At 37.6% G+C, this 19,727-nt stretch overlaps 3 protein-coding genes across 3 annotated transcripts; 2 read left to right on the forward strand and 1 right to left on the reverse strand.

Annotated features, from left to right (window-relative positions):
- Positions 1–1,919: 1,919 nt before the first annotated feature.
- On the reverse strand, positions 1,920–3,545 carry Aos1 (SUMO1 activating enzyme subunit 1). Its single transcript, XM_076785784.1, has 6 exons — positions 3,329–3,545; positions 3,072–3,243; positions 2,749–3,005; positions 2,494–2,678; positions 2,288–2,420; positions 1,920–2,210 (listed from the first exon to the last, which is right to left on the reverse strand). Exons 1-6 carry the CDS (start codon positions 3,424–3,426, stop codon positions 2,048–2,050), a joined length of 1,008 nt encoding a protein of 335 aa, XP_076641899.1. The 5' UTR covers positions 3,427–3,545; the 3' UTR covers positions 1,920–2,047.
- A 33-nt stretch (positions 3,546–3,578) lies between these two features.
- Positions 3,579–7,622, forward strand: LOC143352865 (FERRY endosomal RAB5 effector complex subunit 3). The gene is made up of 10 exons (XM_076785783.1): positions 3,579–3,883; positions 4,507–5,061; positions 5,805–6,026; positions 6,097–6,300; positions 6,385–6,500; positions 6,569–6,705; positions 6,778–6,898; positions 6,969–7,087; positions 7,167–7,292; positions 7,369–7,622. The coding sequence occupies exons 2-10, from the start codon at positions 4,556–4,558 to the stop codon at positions 7,480–7,482; spliced, it is 1,665 nt and encodes a 554-aa protein (XP_076641898.1). The 5' UTR covers positions 3,579–3,883; positions 4,507–4,555; the 3' UTR covers positions 7,483–7,622.
- Positions 7,623–9,115: 1,493 nt separating this feature from the next.
- On the forward strand, positions 9,116–14,456 carry LOC143352283 (uncharacterized). The gene is made up of 4 exons (XM_076784610.1): positions 9,116–9,948; positions 11,678–12,034; positions 12,130–12,734; positions 13,485–14,456. Exons 1-4 carry the CDS (start codon positions 9,889–9,891, stop codon positions 13,777–13,779), a joined length of 1,317 nt encoding a protein of 438 aa, XP_076640725.1. The 5' UTR covers positions 9,116–9,888; the 3' UTR covers positions 13,780–14,456.
- The last annotated feature ends 5,271 nt before the right edge of the window (positions 14,457–19,727 follow it).

Genomic DNA, 19,727 nt, shown 5'->3' on the forward strand with positions numbered 1-19,727 from the left:
TAAAACTTGTATTTTTGGAGTTTTCTCGTCAAAGTCTACAGGATTGAGTAAAAAAAGTGGACTTTTTACACAATCAATTTAAAAGAATCTTGTACGTCAATTAGAAATTAAACAGTTTCCAAATGTGGACGTCCTTGGGCACCTCGTCTAACTTGAAAAAACAATTAACGACATCTAACAGGGTACTATAGTTCAAAATTTGTGAACGTTTACGTTTTCATGTACAAAACAAGCACGTTGTTAAACGTTACAAACAACATTGAACATCTGTCATTGAGAAATTAAAAATGTCACGTGTGCTATCTTTTTGGCTGGGAGTGTACCTACCTTAAATTTTGTTCCTTATACAGCTAAACTTTCGCTTATCAAATTTTATTTCAATGCTAGTTTTATGATAATCCGTTTATTAATGGAACAAATAAAAATATACAACAAGCATTATTTTTATTCTTTTATTTTATAAAAATCTATAAGCGCTAGTTGTGTGAAATGTTCGCGTAGAGGTCACGTAGTACTCATAAATTGTTATACTACATGTGAACAATTCGCGAACGCTGTAGGAGACACACCTAAACTTCATTCCCCTAATCGAGAGTCTTTGTCTACGAGATAATTAAATTAAAATTATTAAAAATCGGTGGGACGGCTAAACTTCTAAATAATTACCTAATTTTAACTTTACTACCGTCACTCTCTCGAACGTACCTCAGCTATATGGAACCGAGGAAATTACTGACTGCTAAAGTAGTATTAATCAATGGATTTAGAGGTCCTATTTAACAGCCCTCCACACATAATTCGTTAACTTGTTACGGGTTTCTGGCACGCGGTTTTACTACAGACTTTACAGGATCGCAGGCATCGAAGTAATCAACGAACGCGGCGCGGCGGGGCGCAATTAGCGTGATTCGCGGTGAATAAAGCCACCTAACAATAAGTTGCAACGGTGACGAGGACAATTTCATCGGGTAACGTTGCCAGCGGGATGGTATGCAAAAGCGGCTTTTTAAATAATAGGCAGCACGAAAGAGAAACCGCCGCGTCGTCGCGGGTAATATCGGAGCGCCGATAAAGCATAACGAGCCGTGCCACCAAGTCGCTCCCCTTTTCCAATTTTTCAATTTCCATTTTACGTTTCCCACCGTGTTTTCCGCGCGAGAGGACACGAAAAAAATCCACAAAGCGGGTCTCAAATTGCCCCGACGGAAGCCGGGAAAAGTGAGTCATATTTCCATATACACGAGAACCCCTTCCAGGCGCTGAACAAAAATATCTTACGACGTGCGTGAGCTGGAGATAGGCCACATTTACCATAGCTGTCTGTGTGTCCGTGTACACCGAACATTTACATCCACTCGGTAAGAACGGCGCAATAAGCACGTGTAAAAACATAAACGAGAAAATGCAGTACTGCGGGGGAAATACTGGAAGTACAAATAGCTTCAAAACTCGAGCGATCGGACTCTGTCTTCGGTCTTGCAGCTCGACAAACACAAACACATACAAAATGCAACGGACTGCACACGTTATAGAATCGTTTGGACACCGGGAAAGTCCAAGGAAATAATCTTTCCCGGGGTAGATACACCTAACTTATAGTATATGCTAATATTCATTGTCAAAATATCTGAATATACTATTCAAAAACTTGGGAGAATTTGCTTACTAAATACAGAAAGGAAACACTATATCTATATACAATTTATCAAATCGAGAGTCAAAGAAAAAATACTTGCTCTCTTTAAGATTCGTTGAGCTAAAGATGAATAAAAATTTACATTGATATTGATCATTTTCGTGATTTCTGATCCCAAACTTTTGAACATTTGTGTATAACTAGACACATATCATAACGTGTACTCGATAGTGATCGAGACTTAGAACTTAAAGGACCATTCAATTGAACACAGTAATAATGATTTCTTTCAGACATACATTTATTAAGGTTTCGTAGCAAAAGACATGGAATAAGACGTGGTGAAAGTAATGGTTGTGACGATAACAGTGCACTGAAACGGTGAGACATACCAACGCGAAAAAATTGTCGTTACTGACCCAATCTCAAAATTTTCCCACACAACGTATCTCGATTGAAAATGAACACGTTATTGTGCGGGGCGCCTTTTTGTGAGACTGTTTTAATTATTTCTTGACCCATTATGCCACCAACGATAGCGCATACTGGACTAACTTGAGCATACACGTCACCCCTGAATTCATAATTAAGTATTAAACATCACTGAAGATTAGCGAACACCAAGGAATCAGTAGTTCACATTATACGTACTCTATTAAATGATTTATATTATCTTCAAGTTCGTATTTCTTAATAATTTCCTCTGCTTCGGCTTTGAAACTCTCTGAACCCCTTTCGCTGGGCAATGGATCTTTACCATGCTTTTCACGGTAGTTGAGCATTACTAAAAACACAAATAATCTAGGCAAAAGTACTTACTATCATTAAATTAAATTCAGAACCTATACTAAACTTACTTAACATGATATAATAAATCTCAGATTCTTTGCGAGAGATGCTAGACTTCTCTACATTCAAAATTGATTCGAAGGGCACAAAGGTATCTTTACGCTTCTCCGTTACAGTTATGTTTTCAAACTTTTCTTTCTGTATGGGTTCTCCACTTTCCCCAAGCAGTATTTTCTTTGTCTGTACTATATCTCTGTGGGAATTATTGTCTTATTGGTAAATTACTTTTAAATATTTAAGATATCAACCAATTCTACACTTACTCTGCATATTCATGTTCTATTAAATCTGCGAAAGTATAGCCATAAGTTCCCCAAACGTCTCCACAAAAGAATTTTACATTATGTTTCCTACATATCTCGTTAATTCTCTTTAATTGTGTAATGGTACACTGTGTTGCACATACAACATCAAAATTGCTAAAAAATGTGTCTGGTTTGTCATCGATGTTGGACGTATCTGCTTCGATATTGACCATAGAATTTAAATTCTGTGCCCTTTGTAAGGATGCCTCTGCCCTCTAAAGACACAATTTGTATATAAAAATGATACGAGTATAAATGTTATATCTTAACAATCTACTTACATTTTTTCCTATTGAATCTTTAAATACTAGAAACTGAGAGCACCGATCCTCAGCTGTAACATTTCGATGATCTAGGAATGTAACTGCTTTCACACCAGCTAATATAATATTCTTTGCTATTTCTGCTCCAAAACCATTTAGGCCTATTAATAATATTTTGGCTGCCCGCAAGCTGCAAGTAATGAATTTTATAGCATTGTATTAAAACTTTCTATTACAGGTTACACGTTTTATAGGTTAGCTGCTGATATACTTGCCGCTTTTGTGAATCTAAACCCCAAAGACGAATTTGTCTATCATACAACTCAGCCTCGTGATCTGTCAAATCAACGTTTTGAGTTTTGTCCTCGACCATTTTGTAAATACTGATTGATACTGATTTTATGCTTAAAAATCTGTAGCCGCCAAATCGTACACTCTCAAATTGAACCGACACTTTGTGTTGAACCGGTTGAACGCAGTGCAGGAAACATAACGGAGTCTTGTTTCAAATGTAAGAGAAAAAGTGATCATCGAATAAAATTGAAATTGGAATACTAAGTATATATTATTTAAAAAGAGTTCACATTATAAAATGCCAAAATATTTAGCGAAACGGTGTAGATATTATTGAAATGTACCAACATTTATGTTGGAGAAACTGTTTATTAAATGGCTGGGGGCGTCGAATGAATGGTCTTGACAACTATGTGAGTGTATTGTGTGTTTACTCGGAAAGTTTTGCCGAATGAACAGTGCTAAACATCTTTTTTGAATGTCCAAACGCAATTTGACATTACAGCATACGTCGATCACGAAAAGAAAAAGAACTTGTACGTATAAAATTTCAAACATTTAGGTTAGCTTTAAGAAGGAACTATGCAATGGTCATGCAAATTCAAAACAGCACTTGGCAATTGATGTTTACTATCAGAAATATTAGTATCTCCTAGAAACATAAAGTACACTTTTGTATTATTATACTTGTGATTCTCAATCGTAAAACAATTATAAACAATGAAGCGATTCTTACAGTGGCGCCCTCGTGGGTCGATATTGTAAATATTTTTCAAATTTTATTCTTTTCATATAATTATTAATTATAGATTTCAAGGTACTCTTTTGTAAATTCCTTTTATATTTATCGATATTAACAAAAGTTACCAAAAAGACGTATTTAATGTCATTGCAAATAATATTTGAAAATGATTGTTTTTAAAAGGATGTAGATAAAAAATGCAATCAGAAGTGCTTTTATACATTATCAATGACCTTTTAATCTAAATGTTGTGAAAGCTGACCCCTAAAAAATATAATTTCGCAATAAACAAATAACATTGATCGTTCCTGGTATTTTAACCAACCATATTCAGTGATTAATATTTCCTTATGATTACATGTACATTATGAAAACAATTCCCTTAAATACTAATCATTTTGCTACTTTTTCATATAGGAACAGACACATGAATCATCAAATATAATGAAAAAGTGCTCTAAGAGACATGAATATGTCAGAGGAAGAACACGTGGAGAAAACTTTTGTATATAAGTTTCCAACGTGTACAACAAATCAGGAATATGTACTGGAGATACCATTAAAAATACCTTACTATGGATCGATTAAAGAACTCATGCATCGTATTGTCTCATCGTTTAAATTACCATGTTACGTGGAACCAGACTTACTGGAATCTTTGGAAAACACTATTAAAGAGCTGACATTACAATTTTACGATGAAAGAGCAGAGAATGCCCTGGAGAATGCAATGTCGGGGAATACAGACATTGAAGAGATTATAAAAAATTGGGAAAAAACCTACAAACAGAAGACAGTGGATTATGCAGATCCAATCGGAACAACCGATGAAGAGTTGTTTGCTGCTGCTTACCATAGATTGGTACATTCTCCATCATTGGAGCCTATTTTGCAAGCAGAACATAAATTTGGTCGAGAAGTAACAGAAGTCATTCAAATGAGGGATACACATTATGAGCAACTTACTCAAAAGTTAGTACCTAAATCTAATCACTGTTTACCATAAATTTAGATTTTTAGCTGTGAGTGGGCATGTATCTATATGATATGTTAAAAGAGTATATTTTAAAAAAACATGCATATAACAACGTATATAGGTATAACATATATAACGTCCATAGGTCGAAGGTTTACTCTATTGCGTGGTGTAACTAATTTTTTAGATGTTCAGTTTTTGAAATAGTCTTTAAAATACAATCCGTTTCGATTTTTAATATCATATTAAACAACAAATTACTAATGTAAAAATCCACAGAATACTACTATACAGATTAGAACCGTAAAACTATTAGCATTAAAGCACAGAAGGTTTTCAAGTTTTAAACTCTACGTTTTTTTTACAATTGATTTTCTCAGAAACTGAGTTAATACTTATTCTATACTATAACAAAGTACATAGTATAAAACATCTATAGTTTATTAATCCATATTATTTTTGCTCACATTTTCCTGTTATTATTATGCTAGAAAAGAAAAGTCCAAATTCGCATAATAATATCTGCTTTACACTAATGCGTATATCTTAAATTATCGCTTGCATTGACCTTTTTAAGCAGACTATCAATAACTACAGTATAACAAAGATCACGTTCAAGGTCAATGATCTTTTTGATAATTTAATTGGAGAGAGTTCTTTTTTGAAGTGGCCCGTTAATCATACATCTTTCTTAATATTGTACAAGAGTGAAAGAACTCATCAGAAAATTCAATTCCAGGCAAACAGAAGAAATGCGCAAAGCTGTGGAAGCTTTGGAGGCTGGTTCTACCGAAAAATCCATAAACGAGATGGCTGGACGACACTTTGAAGAGCAAAGTTTATTGCAAGGGCAATGGGGATCAAGAGTGGATGCGTTGAAATTAGAACAGAGACGACAATATCGGAATTGGATTATGAGGCTACTAGAAGAACAGCAGACTAATATGTTACCGACACCAATGTATGTCTATACGAGTAAATTAAGCAACCTCATCGATATTTAATCATTTTTAAACATATACTGTCATCAGGGGTTCCCCAATGGTGTCGACGCCGCCGATTCGCCCCGCCTTAGATAATTTTGTTCATACCGAAGATAAAACGACTGCGGACTATCCCATTTTAGAGGAAAGTTTCACTATACACTTGGGCTCCCAAATGAAACAAATGCACAACATACGTATACTGACGGGAGATGTGTTAGATTTTTGTAGGATAAAGAAAAGTGAGTCTGGGTGAGTTACCGGAAATAACGACATAACTTAATAATGATGCAGAAGTTTCATTGAATTTAAAAAAAAGTGTTTACTATCATATAGAATGGATCCAACGCCACAGAGGCTGCAGACAGCTTTGGGATTGTATTCTAATGATTTGTGTGGATTAGTACTATTGAGCGACAATCACTTAGGAAGTTATTCTGGAATCGCGAAGGGTAACGACTAGAGAGATCATGTTCTACGTTATCCCTGCACTTTTTTTCAATTTCTCTTTTCTTCGTAGAATTGTGCTCCATATGTCAATTGACGACAGAGTTTCACTTTCTGCCAATCGACGAGCAATTGGAAAAAATAAGGGACGACGTTAAAGACGCTGTTGCCTGGAGGCAAGCGCGTCATAAAGAAGGGAACGAATCGCAGGTGAGAAATTGAAGAAAAAAAGAATACCTAATCAATAGTCGAGTATATGTTCAACATATATGTTATATTTAGACAAAAAAATCGACGACTAGCAAAAGCTTACAGACAGGAGACGTTTACATTACGAGGCATTCGAATTTAGCACAAGTGCATGTAATTTTTCACATGGTGGTGAATGATTCCTTGAGATCCGGTAAGTAACTCGTATTTCTTTTATTGATACCAATCACTTGCTCGAGTAAAACGTTTTCTGTAAAACACAGGCGATATCAATTCGAGACACCCGGCGATTCTGGGATTGCGAAACATTCTAAAAACTGCTTGCTGTAATGACGTGACCACGCTCACCATTCCTGTACTTCTTGTCCATGAAATGACAGAGGTGCGATAATGTTTCCTCCAAGAATAGTTTTTTGGTATATTAAGACTGGTATATTAAGAAATGTCTTTGAAAACTTCAGGATATGACTGTGGCATGGTGTACGAAACGAGCGGAATTGGTTTTCAAGTGTGTGAAAGGGTTCATGATAGAAATGGCGTCATGGGGTGGCGCCGAATTGAAGAATCTACAGTTTCTTGTCCCAAAGGTAATTCATAATGTCACATCTAAATTACTTGAACTTCAAAACTGAATGTAGTTGCTAATTCATCATTTTTTTATAGGGGATGTCCGAAGAAGTATTTGGCACGCTAGCCACGATGTTGCCGAGCATATTTCGTGTATCGAATCCACTGGTGTTTAAAGCGACCAGTACACCGCAAACTCCGAAAAAGTGAACGACTGTCTTGCCACCGTTATCGCACAGCGATAAAAATAATAAAGTATTTGTTACTGTGTATCGGTCATTCTGGTCACAATCACCACGGCTGGGAATAAGATACGATTCCGCGAATAAACGCCTGATGCTCTTAATGAATTTCTTGTTTATACTACTTTTACACGAGCATCATTCCTTGAGCGATAATTGCGCGACTCGCAATCATCGTGAACACTATTTGAAACTATATAAAAATGCATACACGTTGTTCCCGATGAAACTAATTGAGCAATATCATTGTCGTTTCTCTGTCCAATAAACTGTGCAAAGTCTGAATGCTTAAAGATATTTTTGAAATGTAACTAAACTTGATAACTGCAGAAGGCGGATGTATAAATAGTTCCTTACATCCTGGCGATAAATTTAACTTTGTTCTAATTATAGTGGATCGTATAGGGTGAGTCAAAATTATATGTCCGCGACCACCATAACGTGATTCCAACATTTTAGGTTTGATGGATATTGGTATAAATAAGCTATCGTAAAATTGGTCTTGATCATGGAAAATCAAAGTCAGAAAATCAATGTTTTGCTTGCATCGTATTCTACTCATTGCGAGGGCCAGTATTACATAAGAAACCATTGGTTACCGCGACTATGGTATATTCGTAAGAAAAAAAGAATCCAGTACGATTTAGACTTTCGAATTTGAAATACGAATTTAATATTTCATGCGCTTAATGTTTTACAACGTTTAATTACACGCTATTATTTTTATACATAATACACATGTACATACATGAATAAAGAATGCTTAAATATACAATACAAAATTAGAGAAGAGACACAAAGGTATTTGGTTTAAAAAGAAACAATGATATTTGAAGGCAGATATCATTTGACTTTTGTACCCTGCATTCTTAATAAACATAAAACGAATAAAAAAAATGCAATATTCACTGGTAAGACTATCATCTTAATACAACAATGTGCAAAAATCTTGTACATATAAACAGAATTTTTTAAATAATAAAATATCTAATCCTTACGTCTTTTTAATTCGAACGTCGTACGAATGAGATACATAAAATTAAAATAATAATTTTTAATTGCTGATCCATGGTTTTTTTAAAATGATTTTACTTAAGCATTGTTGGTTCGCTGACATCCCTACGCAAACCGTTCTTAATTCTCCGGATAACCACTTGAACCACGAGCATGCGACACGAATGAAAATATACCTCGTAATATGTTGCATTCTTTTTTCGTTCGTTGCGCGTTTAAAAATTAATTGATATCGTCGTCTGAATATTTCTGTGGTCGACTGTACATTTCGCCATTTCCGTCGGGGCGTACAATAATTTATCAGGAGTATTGTCTGCAGCGCAGAGGCACCATAGCATCGTCACGTTATCCGCGCCGGTTTTCCATTTCGTTCACGATTAACGATATCGTCGCGCGAAAATAAATTGATTGAAAAAATACACGGCGATTGGCAGCGTACCGGCCAAACAAAAAAAAAAAAAGCGGACAAAACAGAGCGAAAGAATTGGGGGCATAATCGCGGTTTATTGGGAAAGACGTGCGTTAATCTCCCGGATTCTGGACCGGGCAGAAACGAATTAATTCTACATTTTTTCCGTTCTTCGTTAACCGAACGGGACGATCCGTTTTCAGTGTGCGGTTTATCTTCCTTGTGCGAACAACTGAACGAAGAACGTCTTTCTATTCGGTCGAGGACCAACTGTGCACGGGCTTCAGTGAGAATAACAAACACTGAATTAGATTTTTAGATTCAATAACAAATCTTTTTAAAAAAATTTGAATGAAAGAATGCAGAAGAATTGAAGAATGAGACCTCGAGAATAAAACGTCTACAGAAGACATCGTAAGAATCTTCGATGTCCGAAAATTTATTAAGAGTCTAATAGATTCACCTGGAAGTTCAGGATATTTGTTATTAGATCAGGTTGCGTTCCATTTGTGGATCTGTTTATCGTGGAAAGAGATTACTTTTTGTGAAATGACCGATTAAAGACTCATTGTAATTACGATTAACCCAAGAGCAAGAAACACTCGATAGCTGGAGAATTGTGATCTGTTCGTGATAAAAGGGCGCCGCCAGATCGTTCAAGAATTGAATTAGCTGTCGCACGTGACGGAGAAGGCGGGGGCAAACAAAGGGAAAACGAGAAGAAAGAAGACCATGTGTGAGTGCACCAGAATACCGAGTGTTTTCTCGCTCCCTTCCTAATTCGGCATTGTGATCGTGAGCAGAGCATGCTGAGGACGAATTTACTGGCATTCCAGCGCAACCTTGTGTGAGAAGTATAGTTGTAAACTAGGCTGTCTTGTTGCGGAAACAATCGGAATTGCATCGTGCCCATCTACCGAGGAACTGGATTATTCATCTACCACCTGAACAATGTGGCTCCGGGCGATCGCGGTCTTCGTATTAATTGTTTCGTCGGTCTCGCCAAGCACGGTGGGTGGTTGTTGCCCCATGATTTTTCATAGCTTTTCCGCTTTACCGTCAAATTTATGCTGTACAACGCAAATTCGTTTTGTATCGATAAATATCTCAAAGCATATCTCTACGCATTCTAGAGTGAATATTTATATTTGAATATAAATCGTAGAAATGTAGAAAAAATGTAGAAATAGTAATTTATTTATTTTTAGTCAATTATAATTAACTAAATGTGGAATTGTAGGAAATGTAGGCTAACATTTTTTCGTATGAGGCTTTGTTGTCGAGAAAATCGAGTTTGAATATTCGGTGAATACGCGCACTGTAGAATAGGAATTTTCTGCCGCGTCTGTTCATGACCGGCCGATTCTACTTCCTGCATAGACTGAAGCCTGCGAACCCGACGGAGATTCGATTTTCTCCGAAAACAAAGCCTCAAATAAAAAAAATATTTATTCCCTATTTTCGACTTACTTCCTCACGTAGACTCACCCCCCTTGTACCATCGATGCTGGGACACCCTGTATACGACGCGTCTGTTCATAACCGGCCGATTCTACTTCTTGCAGATGCTAAGCGGAAAGGATATCTTTTGTGACATCGTCTTTCCAGCATAGAACAGATCCCACATCATTTTTTTTTTTTTTCATGGAACAGAACCCACAACATCTTTTTGCGTGGAACAGAACCCACAACATCTTTTTTCATGGAACAGGACCAACATCAATTTTAACAGGGAACAGAACCCACTTCTGTATTATTAAATCTGTGGCATGGATTAGAACTAACTTCAACCAATGCTTCGTGCGACATTATCATTCATCTGAAACTGCTTTGTGCGCGTTCCATGCAAAAAGATGATGTGGATTCTGTTCCATGCAAAAAGATGATGTGGGATCTGATCCATGCTAAAAAGGCGATGTCACAAAAGTGGGAACACCCAAACCCCAGACGTGAGCACTCTCTTATCATCTCTGTGCTAAGCACGCGAACTTGGCGGATTTCCAAAGTCAATTTTATCGAAAATAATATTTTATCGATCACCCTGTACAATAGCGATCCGGAATGTCACATTGTTTACAACAAACGTGTCCCCAAACAGTTAGTAAGGTGTTAAGAGAATGCACCTTATAAAACTTCTACATACTAGGGTCGATTCACGATGTTAATGAGAAGTAAATAAAAAAGTTTTGAAAAGTGCTTTTTCTATTTTTTCACGTAATTCAAAGAGTGAGACCGATATAACCGTTTTCAACCCATGTTTTCGAAGCATGGGTTCTAGCGTGAAAAAACGAAACTTAAGTATGAAATTGTATTTCAAAATGAAACACGAGGGAATACGGCGAGCCGCCATTCGATCTTCGAAGGGTTTTATGACAGTGTTTTGGTCCGCGTGCGATCGTGAACGGTGATGACCGAGACCACGTAAACAAAACTATCGACATGCAATGGTTGGCGATTGCGCTGTCGTCCAATTAAAAAAGATCTATTCGCATTGCCTTTAAAATAAGTATTTACTCGCTGCCATTAATACGACTTCATAATTCTCAAAAATTGATACATTACTTCCTAAAAATTGATTAGCCCTTTAGTGCACGGGTCAGAAGTATCCATTTATCTCCTAAAAATTCGGAGCTTTTCAGGAATTATTAAAAAAGCGCTGATTGGTAATGTGTTAAAATTCATTTACTAGGGAGAAGAAATATTATTGAATAATATTAATTATATTACCTTTATGTTGCAGGTCAATCTATCAAGCCGTGGCATAAAGAAAGAAGACTTCTTCTTGAAATATCAGAGTACTTTTAAGCTATCCGAAGTGAAAACTCTGATTCTCCGAGATAACCAGTTTGACAAATTTCTCGACTGTTCCACCAATCTGTCGAGTTTAATAAACTTGGATCTCTCGCAGAATCAGCTACAACAATTCTTCTTCTTGTGTCAGGACGAGTATAATTTAAAGTCGTTGAATGTCAGCCACAATAAATTACAGTACATCACCCACGAAGCCCTCAACCACAGAATCGCGAAGCTCGCGCTTCTCGATCTGTCATGGAACGAGATATCGTTCGTCAATGAAACTATGTTGGAACCCTTCGAGGTAACTTCGAGGTTTTCATGCATGTACTTTCTACCGAAAGAGGGCGTAACGACTGTATCTGTATATGCTTCAAACTGAGACTTTCTTCTTTGTAGATTTTAACATACCTTTCGTTAGCCAACAATCCGATAAGCGATGGAATTCACGAGAACGCATTTTGGACCTTGAAAGAGTTGCAGTATTTGAATCTCAGCAACGTGTCAATGTCCTACGTCTCTGAAGAAATGTTCAAACCATTACTTAAGCTGACCATGCTAGATTTGTCAAGGAATCCTATAACAGCTATTTCAGCTGCATTACCGATCGCAATAGAAGAACTCGACCTTTCCAACACTATGATCACAAAACTGGGAAATTTCAGGTCACCGGGTTTGCGAACATTGATATTAAATGACATGCAGAACCTAACAGAGCTATCCTTCGATGAACTCAGTAACTTAATCAAGTTGGAAACGTTATCCTTGACCGGCTCGAAGAGGTTAATGTACCTGAACACTGCTGTGTACATCGAGAAACCTTTGCCGCGACTGATACAACTGTTGGTAAACAATTGCAGTCTAAGGACACTCAATGAAAACTTTCAGTGGATAATGAAGGGAAAGCCAGTTTTGAACTTGGAGGGGAATCCCTGGAGCTGCGACTGCAAGATGGACTGGATCAAGAGGCAGAGCACCACCACAGCTCTCAGTCGAGATATCAAGTAAGCAAACCCAACCTATGGGGTCTCTATGGGGATCTTTAGAATTAGGGATGGTCGGTAACCGAGTAAGCATTTCGCCCACCCTTAGGTAGATGTCGCTGCTGATACCAATAAGCCAATTCATGTTTCAAAGAGTACTTTCATATTAAATATTTTGACAATAATTATTAGAGAATTTATCCAAAATCTTACATCCATTATTTCACATTTTATTTATTAAAAATATTCGATCTGAGATTACGAAGGCGGAATTAAAATTCAAAGGAAATTAAAATGATATAGATGTACATATTATTCACTTATTTTAAACATAAGGTTTAAATATAAGGTATAACAATGCAATTATCGAATTGTTGGAAAAGATACCACGTATTTGACGATCTTTAAAAAAAAATAGCAGATAACAGCATCACATTTTTTACTTGTTTAAAATTTGTAAATTGTACATAAAACGAGCCTGCATCTTTTCCACAAATTTTAAATGTTAAAATATTAGGATAAGTAATGGTTGAACTCTTTCGTTTTCTGTGTTATAAATAATCTTTCTAATTTCCAATTTCTTAAAGTGCGAATATATTTAACCCTTTAACTGGGTGACTTTGCAATTGTGAGTACATATAAAAATATAACGATGTAATGTAGTGTTTTATTGGAAAATTTGTTTGTGAATCACAGAACGAAAGAATTCGATCATTATGTTTGCACAAATCAAATTAACGAGTTGTTTAATTTTTAATTTGGCGTCCGCAGATGTTACAGCCCGGAACGCCACCGCAACAAATGGCTGAGCGAGGTACCGGAGTATGAGCTCGAGTGCCAAAGCGATTTGTCGGTGTTTTACCCGGTTCTATGGGCCTGCATTTTGTTGTTGGTAGTGGCGTTTGTGTTGGCAGCGGGCTTCTTCTTCCTGAGACGGCCCATTGGCGCATGGGACATCGGGCGAAAGAACCGTGACACGGTCAAATACACGAATGTTGACGCATCGTCGGCCGACATGGTGAGAATTCTGCCTGGTGGTGAGACAGGCGATCGTAACGGAGAATAAGCCAACATTAGGTGAAATCTGCACGGGGTGCGGATAAATGCGTTCTGTCAGCAGGAATTCGATGATTCTGTGTGCAAATATAAATCACGCGAGACGCAACTTGTTATCTGAAAGTCATTTTTCGATTAAATTATCTCTGAAGAACTGAAACTTCATTCTGTCCTGTTTTTCGAAGACGTGCGAAACATCTTTATAACCATAATAACTGTCCACTCCATTCCTACGTTGCAAGATTTAAATGACACGAGTGGAATTGACAGCATTCATGTCGATTAGTCAAGTTTCTTCTCTCGAAAAATAGGCTGTGATACGGCTCAGAGATTTCAAGTACGGAGAAATCATGGCAAAATATTTTTTATCCGAGAAGTTTTATCGCGGGCAACTGAAAGATAGCTTTCTGAAAGAATATAACAATTTATGAGTGTAAATAAAACAAAAGGTTTTGAAAATCGTATTTTTCGACAACAGAGTCTCGGATGGAAAATATTTACAATGTACCTAGTACGTATTTTATTATGTACATTTTTTATATGTTATTACGTACGGTCATAGTACGATTTATACCGAATCCTTTGTAGTAGAAACGTATTAATTTAGGTTAAGCGATAGAATTTTAAGGAAGAACATTTTACCGGTTAAGAACTCTAGTAGAACTATAGTATCGTGCAGGTTCGTATACAGAGTGTTTTCTTCGATATCGATTTAAAATTGTCCTTGACAATAAAAATGTGCACGATTATCCATCCTGCGATTTTTACGTCCTTAACTTACAAAGCAGCGAATGATAACGCGATTTTATGGTTTATTTAAATTAATCTAATCCGTTCCAAGATATTTGGAGGTGTCAACGCGTGAACTGTGGATCATTGACGTTTTGAACTCTCCGGATATCAAAGTCTGGCAAAAGGTCAACGGTACAATAATCGAAAAGGGGTGACGGAGGTTCACGAACATGTACTGATTAATGTTGTCTGTTGTTGCAATCCGAATACGTTCGATGCAATACACTTTTCACTGACACGTTCCACACTTTAGGATAAGAGAGACCGCGGTATGGTTGTCGCATTCTTCTACTTTGATTTTCTTTTTTCAAATACTCTAATGATCGTAATTAAAAATTACAGTGCATTCTCGATATATGTCAACAACACGGGTCTTGTCTTCGGAGCTTCGCGGCTGCTCACGGGGTATACCCCGCGGTGGTGGGGATGATTCCGCGACGTTTATCATGCAGGTCTCGGCGACATATATAGAGAAATCACTGTAATTGATTTTAACGGGAGAAACGCTTGTCCCTTGACATTTTTAGCGAAACAGGACGCACCGTACTTGCACGCAACATTTTGTAGGATCATGGAGTCCCCAGGGCGTGCTTATGGAGATAATCGCACCGTTCAAACTCGTGTTGTCTACATTCAAAAACGTTCTGCGCAGTTAATTTACTATTTATACGTAATGAACGAGAATTATACCGCGGTGTCCGCATAGAAATAAATTCGAGCGCAATCCATATTGCATTGTACGGCCGAGCGACGATCAATAGGCTTTGTTAACTCGCCACGTGTCGAAATCCAAGTAAATACAGTGTAAATGCAGTGGCAACGTCTGTCTAGTTATTTTCCATCATCCGATGATCCCGTTGTGTCGAGTGGTGGGCCCAAGTATCGTCCGGCGCGGCGAACAACAATGCGGCGGCATGAAAACGTCTTTTTTGGTCGTTGGGCACCGACAAAAACCTCGGTTTTTTCAAAAACCCTTTACCGATCTCGGCCCCGTCGCGAAAACGAAATTCGCCGGAGGAACAAAAGAGAAACGGTTACAAAGCGGCCGATGGCTCGTTTCCTTCGAAAGATTCTTTCGCCGATGCACCTCGTGAGATACGATTCCACGCATCGGCGGGCCCGCGTACCTTTTTCAAAACCGAGCTAATTGAAACTCGACGAGCACCCCTTTTGCTGAGCGATTCGCGCTGAAGAACCTCCAATGTGCGTTTCATTTTTATTCGAGGGACGTGCTCTCCGCTGTTTTCTGGTCGGGAGTCACAAACCGGACAGAAATTGACTGTGCTCCGCAGTTCGCTTCTGTCCCGAAAGAGACAAAGGAATGAATGGATGCGCTCTGGTTTGGATGAATGCTATTTTGTTATGTGGCCAAGCAATTATTGGCATGGTACGGTACATTCGTGCAGGTGTAGTAATCGCGCGTTTACGACGAGAGCACTGTAATCCAGCTTGCCCCACGGAAAGGTATATTTTGGATGAAAGGTGTTTTTTGGTATAAAATTGGTATTCAATCCCTAACTGTCTTCGTAAAGAGTGGACCATGTTAACTACATACAGGTTACTATACACAATTTATTGCTTAGAAAATCAGGAACATTTATGGCGAAATAATGCGTACAAAATTGGTATAAAATTGTAGAAGTTCAATACATTACGTAGTATTTAATAGCTAACTGTCTTTGTAAAGAGTGGACCATGTTAACTACATATAGGTAACTATACACAATGTATTGCTTAGGAAATCAGGAACATTTATGGCGAAATAATGCGTACAAAATTGGTATAAAATTGTAGAAGTTCAATAAATTACGTAGTATTTAATAGCTAACTGTCTTTGTAAAGAGTGGACCATGTTAACTACATACAGCTTACTATACACAATGTATTGCTTAGGAAATCAGGAACATTTATGGCGAAATAATGCGTACAAAATTGGTATAAAATTGTAGAAGTTCAATAAATTACGTAGTATTTAATAGCTAACTGTCTTTGTAAAGAGTGGACCATGTTAACTACATACAGGTTACTATACACAATTTATTGCTTAGAAAATCAGGAACATTTATGGCGAAATAATGCGTACAGCAGACTGAACTGCCATTTGCGAAATTATAAAAATTGAAAAGCTTGTCGAGAACCAGAATCGAGAGAAAGTATTGGATTGCAAATATAAATCTGTTCTAATTTTAATAATTTAGCTACAACTCATTGTAAACGTACGTGTGATTGAAAAGAAGCCACTTGCAATCAGGAATTATACAACTGAACGATTCTTTATTAATAAATAAAACGAGATACCGAGCATAACCGAATTTATGTTACAAACCGAATAATATCGATGTACAAAATCCACGATATATTATTGTCGAGCGTATTTGATTTATTTAACGAAGTTTCAATAAATCGTGTAGGATGACATTTCTGTTAACTCGGTTTCCATCCTAGACATTGATATCGTATTACGGATGAAATATTATAATGAAAGAGTTGTATACTTTGTTAAAAAAAAAAAAAGAAGTGTGGCGCGATACTGGTAGTGGAGAGGATGGTTGAACAAATGGTGCTATGAAGATCGTCAGTTTCCATGACGTGCACCGTGATCGCGTGCGATGTAGCGATCAGCCTTTGTACCGAAGCATGATCTTCCTGCAGGAAACCTATTAGGTTACGGCTACGCCCGAAGAGCCTTCCATACGGGAGAACACATTACGCCAGGAAAGTATGGCCAACGAGCAAATCACGTCGTGTGTCGCCGAGTTTAACACTTTCAAATTTGATCCGTCGTGCAACGAGAAGAAATCACGCCATCTTCCTTTTCGAAGCAAAAACATTACAAATCTCGACAGGGTCTTTTGCACTCGCTTTACACAACGCAGCGGACTTTTTGATTATTTCTTTTTCTTCCGAAAACTAGGCCTTGGACGAGCAAATTTTATTCCACACTTCTCTCTTATTTTCTCCTGAGGGATTACCTCGTGTTCGGTTACACGTAACTTTCGGCCGCACCCTGGATACAGGATGACCAGCTTATTAATCTTTAAATGAAAATTACTTGAATACTGTATGTTATACGCAAAACAGTTTAAATTGATAAAGAAGTGAACGATTTTGAGGGGGCCATAGTTTGGTGTAAATAGTTTCTTCGTGGACGGACGCGTAGAGGTCACATGAAGATACGGGCATTTTGAAACAAAATTGTATTGTTTTAAATGCAAATAATAAAAAATTAGGGGATATTTATTATTATAGGGGATATTATTTTCGGGGATATTTTGATCAGAATGCTCCAGAAATAACATTTTTAATTACTTCACGTAACTTACGAATCTGATTTTAGAAAGAAATATAAAACCGGCGGGGGAGGGGAATTTCTCTAATAAAAATTTTATACGAAAAATACTTTAAATTGAAAAAGAAGTGAATAATTTTGAGGGGGCCATAGTTTGGTGTAAATAGTTTCTTCGTGGACGGACGCGTAGAGGTCACAAGAAGATACGGGCATTTTTCAACGGAATTGTATTTCTTTTTAATACAAATAATAAACAATTAGGGGATATTATTTTCGAGGATATTTTGATCAGAATGCTCCAGAAATAACATTTTTAATTACTTAACGTAACTTACGAATCTGATTTTAGAAAGAAATATAAAACCGGCGGGGGAGTGGGGAGGGGCATTTCAAATAGTTTGAATTAACTTAGTTTAAATTAAGAAAGAAGTGAATGATTTTGAGGGGGCCATAGTTTGGTGTAAATAGTTTCTTCGTGGACGGACGCGTAGAGGTCACAAGAAGATACGGGCATTTTTCAACGGAATTGTATTTATTTTTAATACAAATAATAAACAATTAGGGGATATTATTTTCGGGTATATTTTGATCAGAATGCTCCAGAAATAATATTTTTAATTACTTAACCTAACTTACGAATCTGATTTTAGAAAGAAATATAAAACCGGCGGGGGAGTGGGGAGGGGCATTTCAAATAGTTTGAATTAACTTAGTTTAAATTAAAAAAGAAGTGAATGATTTTGAGGGGGCCATAGCTTGGTGTAAATAGTTTCTTCGTGGACGGACGCGTAGAGGTCACAGAAGGATACGGGCATTTTTCAACGGAATTGTATTTCTTTTCAATACAAATAATACAAAATTATTATTTTGAAGGGGGAGGAGCTTTTCTCTAATAAAAATGACTGCATTCAGAGTTTGAGGGTTGAGGAAATAATAAATGTTGGAAGTACCACGGTTGGAAGGAAGCTGCGGGAGCGCGTCAAAATCGGCGAACGTGGTTGCGGGTGGTTCGATGCGTGAAGAGCGGGAGGCAGGACGAGAGATCGGGGGCCGTGCTCGATTATACCGATCCGCGCTCAATGGAACATTGTGGAACTCCTTTTTGGATATTCCAGAAAGAGAGGTCCGAACGGCGCGACGGAGCGGGACGTTCGAGCATTTTACGCGGCGATATCGAGTGTCCGTAATTCGAGATGTCCGTGCGAGCCAATTTGGCGAGCAAGCGGAAAAATAATACACCGTCTACCAGCGTCGAGGCACATCGGGACCTCGCGAGCCAGCGCGGAGGAGCGAATTTTTGTTTCTTTTTTTTTTTTTTCAACGGTCGAACGTGAAACACGTGGGCAGTCTCCTGGTCTGGCCCATGGCCCGATCAGGAATATCGTGTTTCCGGCCAAGCAAATACGAGATTCTCCCTTAAGACACCTTGATAGCCCTGCCGATATTTTCGCTGAAAAAATCCCCGCCGGATAGGTGCCCGAAGATCCGACGGGGGGACAGATCCTAATCGAGGTCGACGAAACTGTCCTGAAGTTACAAATGAAACTTTCAATGGGGACGATCGGCAGACAGGGATCTTACGAGTTTCACACTGCAAGGGTAGTAATTTTGTAGAAAGGGTAGAAGGTAGTGAGGGTAGAATTTTATTTTGTTTCGTGTACACAAATTTTACAACGAGGATGCGTTTGGTCTCAAGTACTTTACACGAAAACTTTCCCAGTTTCATTCTACAATTATTAGCCTGCGGATTTTACGCATTTATGAGAAAAATGGGTGAGCACAATTGAAAGCAGTATTAAAAAGATTTAAGGGCACAAGCGTGTTGGTTTTACCTTAATAAGACAATTAAAAGAAGAAAGAAATTTCTATTTTGCTCC

Source organism: Halictus rubicundus, chromosome 3, assembly GCF_050948215.1.
Source record: "Halictus rubicundus isolate RS-2024b chromosome 3, iyHalRubi1_principal, whole genome shotgun sequence".
NCBI lineage: Eukaryota > Metazoa > Arthropoda > Insecta > Hymenoptera > Halictidae > Halictus > Halictus rubicundus.

Coding starts and splice junctions, on each gene's coding strand:
- LOC143352283 (XM_076784610.1), top strand. CDS start 9,889: ATGTGGCTCCGGGCGATCGCGGTCTTCGTATTAATTGTTTCGTCGGTC. Junction 12,035..12,129: donor CTATGTTGGAACCCTTCGAG/GTAACTTCGAGG, acceptor TCTTCTTTGTAG/ATTTTAACATACCTTTCGTT. Junction 12,735..13,484: donor GCTCTCAGTCGAGATATCAA/GTAAGCAAACCC, acceptor TGGCGTCCGCAG/ATGTTACAGCCCGGAACGCC.
- Aos1 (XM_076785784.1), bottom strand. CDS start 3,426: ATGGTCGAGGACAAAACTCAAAACGTTGATTTGACAGATCACGAGGCT. Junction 3,006..3,071: donor AAGATTCAATAGGAAAAAAT/GTAAGTAGATTG, acceptor TTGTGTCTTTAG/AGGGCAGAGGCATCCTTACA. Junction 2,211..2,287: donor AATATAAATCATTTAATAGA/GTACGTATAATG, acceptor TTATGAATTCAG/GGGTGACGTGTATGCTCAAG.
- LOC143352865 (XM_076785783.1), top strand. CDS start 4,556: ATGAATATGTCAGAGGAAGAACACGTGGAGAAAACTTTTGTATATAAG. Junction 5,062..5,804: donor TATGAGCAACTTACTCAAAA/GTTAGTACCTAA, acceptor ATTCAATTCCAG/GCAAACAGAAGAAATGCGCA. Junction 7,088..7,166: donor TTGTCCATGAAATGACAGAG/GTGCGATAATGT, acceptor TGAAAACTTCAG/GATATGACTGTGGCATGGTG.